This window comes from Hippichthys cyanospilos, chromosome 20 (genome assembly GCF_059441005.1).
Source record: "Hippichthys cyanospilos isolate Australia breed blue-spotted pipefish chromosome 20, RoL_Hcya_1.0, whole genome shotgun sequence".
Classification (NCBI taxonomy): domain Eukaryota; kingdom Metazoa; phylum Chordata; class Actinopteri; order Syngnathiformes; family Syngnathidae; genus Hippichthys; species Hippichthys cyanospilos.
Genome location: NC_142388.1, coordinates 14,264,383 through 14,275,222, shown reverse-complemented (window position 1 = coordinate 14,275,222; position 10,840 = coordinate 14,264,383). Strand labels below are relative to the sequence as shown.

The window sequence follows — 10,840 nt, the reverse complement described above, 5'->3', positions numbered from 1 at the left end:
CTTTTTTGAAGTTATTTTCTTTTTAAGTAAATAATTCACAATATTATTGACTTAATTTTAAAAATCTAGAAGATTTATGTTATTCTGGAAATATGTTTTCTTTTGACAGTGGTTAGTGTTATATGATAGGTCCCTGCAAAATTTTGAAACACTTTCAAATTCGAACAGTCACAAACACAAAAAGACACTGAGAAAGTTTTAGTTACTGCACCGCTGTGAAACGGTCATTCTAGGTTACAAAGCATCGTTCATGTAAAGCTGACTGAGAAAGTAAAAAGATGTGCAGATCTGTTATCTGGGCAAAGTGGACCAACTTTGTCTAAATTCTCGAATATTCTGCTGCAATTGGCTGGCAACCAGTTGAGGGTGTCCTCCATCTACTGCCCAAACCAGCTGGGATAGGCACAAGCAAGCCTTGTGCGGCTCTAGAAAATGGATGAATGGAATATTCTGTTTTTAATTACCATAATTTCTCAAATAATAGAGACAAATTTCTTCCCGAAAATGAAGGCAAAAAGTATGCATTCGTTCTATAAATGATAACTTAAAGACTAGAATTTTTTTTTAATGATATTCAAGGAAGATTACATTCATCTGCCATCTAGGCCTAGTTTTGATGGACAGATGCACATTTTTATATTAGAGGTATTCTTACAGTAATTACAATAATGGGATGAGGGCAGAAGTCAGTTGGCTGTGAGCAGCTGGTGCAGCGGTGTCAAACAAATTTTTATTTTGGGCCGCATTGTAGTGATAGTTTCTGTCAGAGGGCCGGAATGACTGTGAATTCAAATACATTTGATCACACATTTACCAAGATTTGATATCAGAAGACGGCAAAAACTGTTCAAAAGAGATTTGGAGAATAAGAAAATGTTTGTTTTTCTTCCCCCAAATTTTTAAAAGTTAAAGACAACTTGCAATTTTGGTATTTTAGTCAGAAACCTGAAGTCGCATCAGCATTTCAAGAGCCACAAAAAGTGAGGTGGCGGGCCGGATCTGGCCCCCGGGCCTTGACTTTGACACTTGTGAGCTAGTGCCTGAGTTGCAGCTAACAGCAGCTTGTGTTAGCTGAGGTTGTTATGACATTATTTTCAATAAAATATGTGAGCCGACTAAACCAACGTCCAAGTTCATCCTTATTCACATCGGAATATTACAGTATTTTTTTAAGAAGAAAGTGATTCTTGTAGCATACCAAGTTGCAAACTGTGAGGCAGCTCGAGATTTGGGCTAAGTGGCTAATGGCCCTTACACGTCGACCTATAGTGAAGCCTGTAGCCGACCAAGCAGGATAACGAGGAGGTATAATCAGTGTTCACATTTATTTCAACAGTACCCCTAGTGAAACTCTCCCTAAGGCCCTTTGAGGCACGCTCAGCTGCTCCATGCAGGAGCTGCTACACCCTCTCCCTCTCACTTGCTCAACCACTCACTCACCCGTAAGCAACACACAGGCCTCACTCACTATATACCCGCAGCAAATATAGTTACAGATATAAACACAAGAAAATTCGAAGAAATTACTAAGATGAGATATTTTCAATTTTACTATTGTCGTTCCATTGTCGCCAAACTGTCCTACACATGGTAACATAGGAAATACCACAATTTGACCCTAAAATCAAGGGTGCGTCCTATACACATTCAAATCCTATACTTTGGGAATTATAGTAATATTTATTCATGTATTTATTTATGTATTTATTTATGCCAAGTAATTCCATCAGTAATTCTTAATGTTGAAGAATACAAATCAGGACATTATTATTGAAAGAACAATGAACTAGAGGGTGTTTCAAAACCTTTGACTGGCCCTTTGAACTGTTATTTGTGTTAATTTATTATTTTTCCCCCCAAAAAACAAGAGGTCCATACTTCAAACTAACTGAGTGTGCAGCCTTTAAGGAAGAGGATCTCTTTTTTCGTGTGTGTCTTTTTTTCTTGTTTGCTTCTTTTTTCTTGATTGCATTTATTTGTTTACTTCTTTTTTCTTGTCTGCTTCTTTTTGTTTGCTTCTTTTTTCTTGTTTGCATCATTTTTCTTGTTTGCATCTTTTTTGTTTGCTTCTTTTTTCTTGTTGCTTTTTTTTTCTTGTGTGCTTCTCTCAAGTAAGGTGTTTTTGTTTATTTGTTTGCAATTACTTTTTTCATTTGCTTAGTTTTTGTGTTTATGTGAATTGCACTTCTGGGCTATCGTACATTACTCCCTGAAACATGACAGTAAAAATACGTAAAAAATATGCAGTACAAATATTATGACTATTCAAAAAGGTTTGAACATTTGTGGCGAATTTCTTTAACACACCAGTTTCCGGAACCACTGTCAGGCCACGCATGTTGGGTGATGGAAATGAAGACTTCTCTGACTCAGGCATCTTGGTTGGAAAAAGATTTTATTCTAGTACCATATTGCTGATGTCAGAGCAAGCTGCTTCTTGAGAAAAACATGATGCGTGCCCATGGCCCTTTGTTCCAGGGTCTTAAATTGTTTTCTGAAGTTGGCATTTTTATTTATTTATTTTATTTTTTTTACAAAGCGTTTCAGTCATATGCCAATTTGGAAACATAACAGCAAGTTTTTACAAATTATAAGAGCCAGTGAGGAAGAGGAGGGTTTCCCTTGCGTGGGACCATTTCAATTTGAGCACTCCTAACAAAGAAAGATAAATCTAAAGCTAACAAAATTTCAGATTCATTATTTCTGATGGTATTTTACTTCATTTCAGTCACATTAAGTGTGCTTATGAATAACCTTATTAAGGTTGTCAAAAATAAACCACTTGAAACCCATAACTGTTGAAAAGCTTTTATTTCTGAATAAAATTTGATAAAACATTCCCCTGTTCTCTACATTATTGTCCAAGTTAGACAAGCATATTCAACACCCTCTTGTGAGGGTTTTTCTTTTCTGCCTGCAGGCCTCTTGTGACATCAAAACAATGCACACACAACCATATCACACACACTTTCAACAATCCAATTCTGTATACAGTATTAATTTCTAGAGAATGTATCTAAAATGCATTTTCCATAGAGTCCACAGATTTGACAGACACAATAATAGAAATTCAAGTGCTTGCAGTATACACTTTGCCAGTAGATGTCTTTGTGTGCACATTAAGCTTTGAGAAATGAACCGTTTGCGGAATCTTTTGGCTCAAAAAGCGGCACAAGCCTACAAGAGGCTTCCTTTCGCCACCACGACCAACAAACGATATAAAAGACCTGTGATAGGACTTGGTTTGCGCGCTAGAGGCCGCTAGACAACAAGACGACAGGAGAGTTCGGCTCCCATCATCCTCATATAGTAAGGTATCAAGAACGTGAAACAGAATATGTAATCTTGTCATTTATTTTATTTCATGGGCAGCGTGCAGTGATATTGTTCAAAATGGAAAATATGGCTGCACCAGATTTAGTAAGTCGTTACTTTCCATCTGTAGTCCATACATAAAAACGAAAGACACAACAGAGAGCAACGACTCACAGAACTTCTATCACATACACATCTTATAAAACATAGACACAGTCTAAAACACATTTCTAATTAAAAAAGTGCAGGGCTTAATTTCATATATAACTAACTAAAACCATATTCCTGATGCAAAAGTACTACTAAGAAAGTGTTATTTTAAATACTTAATCCAAAAATATGTTCGACGAGCGTGCTGGGTTTTATGAGCGATTTTGTTGTCCATGAACAAATACGAAGAGATCGTCTAAGACATCGTGTGGAGAAAAATCGTAACTATTTGTCCAACTGGATGGCTTCTCATTCAATTTCACCGAGGACCTCTAAAGCGACTGTTCTATCGGAAGCGGGAACAAGAAAGTGGAGCTATATTGTTTACTTTCTATTCACTCAATGCAAAATGTAAAAAAAATAAAATGTTTGTCCCCCTCACAAATAATAACATGAACGTCAATTAAGCGGAAGAGTTACATAGGCGTTAGGAAAGTTTCACACAAAGTAGCTGTCTCCATGGAAACGAAAGCCAGGCACGTAGGTTGCGTTCAAAAGCTGTAGGTATTTGGACAACGCATACAGGTTAGTCGCACAGGAAATGACGTTATGTCAAGTACGTTCTTCCGTCGCTCCAGCCTGTGAATTTGGATCCAGCCTCAGGTCAGAGTTGTGGGTTGCGTTAGCAGGCGGCGTGGTTTTGAAATAAATACATGTTCGTCTCTCCTAATACTTATTGTTATTTATTTATATAGTTTTTACTAGTAGTACTAGTAGATGGCAACTTCGAGAATACCGTCTTCTGCACTTTCTTTGAAACAGGTAAATACTGCACACGCATTGCCGCTATTAAATGTAATTCATTCTTTAAACCCGTTTACATCAAATCTGACCGCTTTCTGAGTGGCTCTTTAAGATTACGGACTTTCAACCTTTTCGTTTTTTTCCTCAGCTCTTTGATAATGCACGATGCATTTAATATAATTGTTCCATGACAGTCGGGGTGTTTTAAAATTGGCAATCATTGGAACATTTTGGCCACAAATTCACGTTGGAATCGAAAAAAAAAAAAAAAAACTGCCGTGGTTTTATAAGGACAAACAGACACTCAAAGTAGCCTGCATCTCACAGCATGACGGGTGCACTTTTTTATATACATGTACAGTATTAGGACATTCAGAAGGTGCATAGATCATAGCTTCTTATAAGGTCATCAAATTAACCATATTCAATTTTATATAATCAGGAAATATAATTTTGTCGGTTATTTTCTCATAATGGTTTTATTGCATTTTTTAAAATCTCAGATTAACAAACACCTATATCAGAGGTTGAGGTAATGTTTATATATACAGTATATATATATATATATATATATATATATATATATATATATATATTTTTTTTTTTTTTTTTTTTTTTTTTTTTTTTTTTTTGCTGCTCAATGAAACAAATTGCTGATGAAGTCCCATTAGTCATTTGTTGGTCATATTTCTTGGATTGAAATGATGTTTCTCTCCTCCATGAACAATCACCATACCATGGTGGAGAGGTCAGCATGTCTCAATGATCCTCGCAGCATCAGTATGTTGTCATGGTCTTTATGCCCTTGGCAAGGTCACCCATGTCAAACAGGTCAGAGGTGAGGGAGCAGACTAAGTGCGGCTCACAGAACCCTTATGATGTGTAAAATGATCCGACTCTGTTTGCTCTTGCCCGGGTGCCGGTCAATGGGGCCTGGCTCTAGAGCTCTGGGGCTCAGGCGCTATCGCCTGGTGGCTAGGCCTGCACCTTCCATGGACCAAGAGCAGAAAAATCCGGTTGGATTTAGATGATTGAGATTATTGCTTTTGTATGTTCACAGCATGTCTTGTGTTTAAACAGACTGACGTTAAATATTCTAAATTTATTTGTTTGAATCCTTTGAACTTTAATTTAACATACAGGTGACTAACACCAGGTTTGGTTAGTGCTGCAGCAGAAATATCACCACTGATATTGTAGCACGAAATGTATTTATCAACAAGCCAGGGGTCAGTCCTTTACAGTTGTAATTAGGGTTGAACCATAAATATTACCGGTAAGTATTCTCAGATTTAAGCGTCTGTAAATGAACCTTGTTCTTTGTAAAAACAGATACATATAATGGTGTGCCAAAAAAATCGATTCACATGGGACTCCGGATTCCCTTCTACTATGATTCAATATCAAAGTAGACGTGCAATGGAGTGATTGTACCATGTTCACCACATTACTGTAGATATGTGCTGTATCTAGGCATGGGACAATATCAAAATCAGATTTTGATATGCCGAGTTATGGAGCGTGTCAGCACAATTACACACTGCTGATACTGTGTTGATATTGTATCATCAAATACTGACACTTCCTGGCCTTTAAAAATCCCTGCAAGCAACTCACTTGACAGACTGAACTGACACTGATTTGATGACTTAATGTCATACATAATATCATTCAAGTCATTCAATTCATAAGGTATTATTCCATATCTTTAAATAATGTGAACATGTATCAATGTGAAATTCTAAAAGAAAGTGATGTGAATGAGGATGCTTCAACTATTTTTATTAAGAAAAAAAAAGTTCCAGTGTTTTAAAATTCAAGTTAGTCTGTTGCAATTGCTAGCGATTTCTCCTGCCATGTATATCACACCCACAAGGCAATGATGATGCTGGCGCACACAGGAGCTCTCTGGCTAGCAGGAAGAGGTTAGGATAAGCAGTCTGCTGGCTCTTCGAATATACCAGAGGATCATATTAATCACGTACATGTAAATGAATGAAAATAACGTTAACTTTTGAAAATACCAAACTAAATAATATGTTACAATTGTGACTGATAACGCTTCCGATATGCTCAGAGATGAACAAATTGCATCAAAACATGAAGAACAGCATTGCATCATGACAATGAAATGAATCAAAAACTGATTATCAATCATTTTTAGTCAGAAATTTTTTCCCTCAGTTTTTACAGAGACAGAATGTTTTGGGAATATACAGAAAGATCTTGAGGACCATACGAGACGTGCCAGATGAGACAGATAGGAAATACCTCAAAGACTGGGCAAGACTTGAATTCAAGAGGAACAAGAATGCGACAGACCAGGTGAATAGCTTCATTGAGAGTAAACATGGTAAACATGCTATATTTTTTGTTTGATTAAGCCTATCTGGCGCATGGATGCAGTTAAATGTATTTTAGTCCCCTCTCCTGGCAGAATGTTCATTCAGCAGCTTACAGAAGATTGCTTCAGTGATTAAAGTACTCTGTTGCCACAGCGTGGATTTCAATCAGTTGTCTTATTCATTTTTAATGAGGAAATAAAAAACAAATGACAGTCAAAGTGTTAAAAACGTTAAATGCAAAGTTACATGCACTTTTTTGACACTCGTTACGTTAGAGCTATCCTATGAGCCGGAGTCTTTGTTTTCTTTACTACCTCTCTCTGTCCCCCCCAACTTACCTACCTATAGTTGTCTTCCTCCCTCCGTCCAGGTGGCCAAACACTACTTGGTACCATTATTGTCTTCCAGGGTGCACATAATCTTTTTCATGGGTTACTCACATGAGTACCAGGACGTAGTGTTTGGTGTGTGTGTGTGTGTGCGTGCGTGTGTGTTTTTTTTTTTTTTTTTTTTGGGGGGGGGGGGGGGTGATGACTCCTATGGACGGCCTATTCAGTGAATGCCTCAAATAACAAAAACTCACAGGTGGGCGAGTAAACAATTTGTGTGTGTGCGTGTATATGTGTGTGTGTGCGCGCGCATGTGCATGTATTAACCTGAAAAAAACTAAAATAGTTAACACATCTGGACAAAACCAATAACATTGTTTAGAATGAAACTAAAAATGAAGATAAAGGATAACTCCTTGAAGTGCTTCTTCTCACTCGCTCGTGTTTTTCCTTTGTTCATTCCATCAGGATGCCATCCGTATGATGATCAAACAAGCTAACAACCATCTGGAGGAGCTTCAAAGGTCCTTGGCATTAGCTGGGAATTAAACGCAAACTCTTCTTGTGTATTTCCTGACTACTCAAAAAAGACTGACTCCATTGTTTTGACGAGTGACCTGGAATTACTTCAAGGATGAAAGAACATGACTTATGGTTAATGAAGACCACTTGAAAATATTATTTTGTAAAAAAAAAAAAAAAAAAAACACAAACTGAATGCTGCACTTGCACACACAGAGACACAATATGAACAAACCCACAAAAGTAATTTTGTTGAGCGTTTTAGTGCGTGTTTGTAGCTAACTACTGGCTTCAGATTTGTACCCACAGGCAGCAATCCACAAGAAAAGTGAATTATGTGGCAAAACAATAAAGCAGACTGCATGAATTGGAAAAAGATTGAAAAAGATTAAATAAACCTATTTTGGAGCAGTGAATTGAGGATTTGAAGCAATATAACAGAATGGAGGCCATAGTTGTGTGAAGGTGAAATAGCTCAGTTATTTCTCTTCTGTATTCCACCCGTTTTTTTCAACTCATTCCCAGTTCATCTAATTCACACCATTCCAATTTCATATTATTCCAATTAATCATGCGACAACTGCTTTCATTTTTATCTTTCCAATATTTACCATGATCCCACAATTCCCTGTTTTCCACACAAAAAATTCAATTGACTTAACATTGGCGAATTTTACATTTTATATTTTCAATATTTTGCTCATTCATCTTGCTTTAGGGATCATGTCCATCATTCAAGTAATTCGTACATTCTAATAATTTCCCATAACTCCTTATTTTTTACCCTTTAATATTTCACAATTCATTTTCAATGGAAGGATTCCCCATTCATTCCCAATGGGAGATTTAACATTTCCCATTTTGAGCGTTCCCATTTCCCATTCATAATATTTAACTCTTTAATTTCACCTCATGGATCAATCTCATCATTCCAATAATTCATACATTTCAATATTTCCCATACTTCCATATTTTCACTTCAATATTCAATATTCCAATCAGAGAGTTAACATTTCACAATTTGAGCTTTCTCATTACACATTCACAACATTTAACTCATTCACCTTAGGGACCGTTTCCATCGTTTCAATAATTCACACACACACAAGGAACCTGGAGGCTACCAAAAAACGACAACTAAAAAGGGCTCTGGAAAAAATGAATATCCAACACACTTCATAAAAGATGAAGCTGTTCTCATTCAGCAAAATAATGATATAGCTAACGGATTTAATCATTGCTGTGTTCATACTTGATATTATTTAGCTAAAATGTTTCCTGAGTCAGAAAAAAATATATAATTATATAATTTAATGTATAATAATTTAATTTAAGTATATTAAAGAAAATACGTCTGCTATGTTTATAAATCCTGTAAAAGAGAATGAAACTATATTGTTAAAACAAAAAAAATCCACTGATAATGATATTGGTATATCCTTAGTCAGGGCTATTGTAGGAACCATAGTACGGCCATTTAAAAAATATATGTAACCTGTCTTTACAAAGTGGTATCACGAAAGTTCTTTCAATTTATAAAAGGGGATTAAGCAGATGGCGGGCATGGACGCGGAACCTCTGCCTTCGAGAAGTATCACCTCAGCAATTGTCATCATTTCTTGTTGCCATTTAGACTCAGTACAAGCCTTCGTGGGAGCAGCACGCTTGGGACCTATTGCAAAAGTTCAATATGTAATGAAAAAAAAATCCTCCAAGTGGTGAATCTGTGTAATGAAAAAAAAATCTGTGATGTGGTGAATCCGCGTAGTGGAAAAAAAAAGCGAATCCGGGTTTACTGTTTATGGAAGCGAAGCTGGAGATAATCAAGAAATATGAAAAAGGCTAAGATAGCCTAGCCTAGCCGAGGCTGAACTCACTATGGAATATGGCCATTTCAAATGTAAATAAATAAATCCTTTATATATTTTTGATTTATGATGTTGAATTGTATGCTTATATATTATATATAAGTAGCACTCACTATACTAAGTTGATACCAATTTTTAATATGTTTATACAGTGGACCCCCGGATTACGACGTCCCTGCCTTACATTTTTTTCACCTTACGATGTGGACAGCTATTTTTTTTGGTCCCCTCTTTACGCCATTTTTTCCCCTTGCGACATAAAAAAAAAAAAATAATTCTCAAACATGGTGGCCAGTGTGCACGCATTTCTACAAGGGGCAATGCGGTCATACGTCACTACACACGTCACTGCTTACATCACTACAATGTTGTTCCACTATTGGTCGGCGTCACGACTCCCTAAGATCCTGGTCTACTATTGGTTGGCATCACGGGGGTTACGAAGATCCTGGTCTGCTATTGGTAGGTGCACAGGGTCACAAAGATGGCTGCCTAAGTCAAAGTCAATTTTATTGTCAATTTCTTCACATGTGCTTTAGTTTAGTTTTACTTGTACAATAACAAAGTGCAAATGCGCAAGACGAGACAATCCTAAAGCTAGATTCTTATCAATAATAACGTGTAGTATGTTAGGGCTACTTTGCCTGGTGTTGCTAAACTAAAAACGAAAACCAGATATGGCAAGAGTACCCCAAGACAAGACATAAGTAGCAGCGTATGACAAGACAATCCAGCAGTACGAGACAAAGCAAGACAGCTCTGATTGTGGTTGTCCCACCTGTGTATTTGAGGTAGTTGTTATAGTCTATGTGTAATCGCAAGTGCAATAGAAGTATGATTATAAATAAATATTGCAGCAGCAAGTCTGTGCAAATTTTGCAAGTGCATTGCGCTAAAGACTCATGTGAGAGTGCTTTCAATATCGTATTTATTACGCATGTTAGTGCTTAATTCAAACTTTAATTGGTTAGCCATGAGTCCGAAGATTGGCTGTGATGTTAAAGAGAGAAGAAGATGATTTATGTGGAAATGAAGCTGGAGATGATCAAGAAATACGAAGAAAGCTAAGCAAGCCTATCCTAGGCTACCCTTACCGGAGAATATGGCCATAACAAGCGTCAACTCAAAGGTAAATAAATCCTTTATATATTTTTTATTGATGATGTTATTTAATTGTATGCGGGTATATTATATATAAGTAGCACTTACTATACTATTTTGATACCAATTTTTAATATGTATAATATGTAATCTGCAATATGAAAACATTAAAAATGAAAAAAAAAATGCTTGACTCACCAAATCGCATGTCTCCCACTTCTTTCAATACAAAATCCATTCTTCTTTCATTCCTCGAAATGACTTCAAGGACTTGCTTGTCGAGTTTCTGCATTTTATCTCCAATAATAAATCCTTTTGTATTGACATTGACGCCAGTGCTGAAAGTCGCAATTTCCCTTTTGTTCTTCTTCAGCCATGTGGGTTAAAAAAAAACAAACAAAAAAAA

General features: G+C 36.5%; 1 protein-coding gene across 1 annotated transcript; it reads left to right on the top strand.

The window, feature by feature from the left end:
• The first annotated feature begins 4,091 nt into the window (after nucleotides 1–4,091).
• lyrm2 (LYR motif containing 2) lies at nucleotides 4,092–7,881 on the top strand. The gene is made up of 3 exons (XM_088402686.1): nucleotides 4,092–4,287; nucleotides 6,454–6,594; nucleotides 7,412–7,881. Exons 1-3 carry the CDS (start codon nucleotides 4,243–4,245, stop codon nucleotides 7,490–7,492), a joined length of 267 nt encoding a protein of 88 aa, XP_088258812.1. The 5' UTR covers nucleotides 4,092–4,242; the 3' UTR covers nucleotides 7,493–7,881.
• Nucleotides 7,882–10,840: the final 2,959 nt, after the last annotated feature.

What these genes read in the sequence shown, in the direction of transcription:
- lyrm2 (XM_088402686.1), top strand. Translation starts at nt 4,243, where the DNA reads ATGGCAACTTCGAGAATACCGTCTTCTGCACTTTCTTTGAAACAG. An exon ending in CTGCACTTTCTTTGAAACAG is followed by an intron (nt 4,288 to 6,453) that starts GTAAATACTGCA and finishes TTTTTCCCTCAG; the next exon opens with TTTTTACAGAGACAGAATGT. An exon ending in ACAAGAATGCGACAGACCAG is followed by an intron (nt 6,595 to 7,411) that starts GTGAATAGCTTC and finishes TCATTCCATCAG; the next exon opens with GATGCCATCCGTATGATGAT.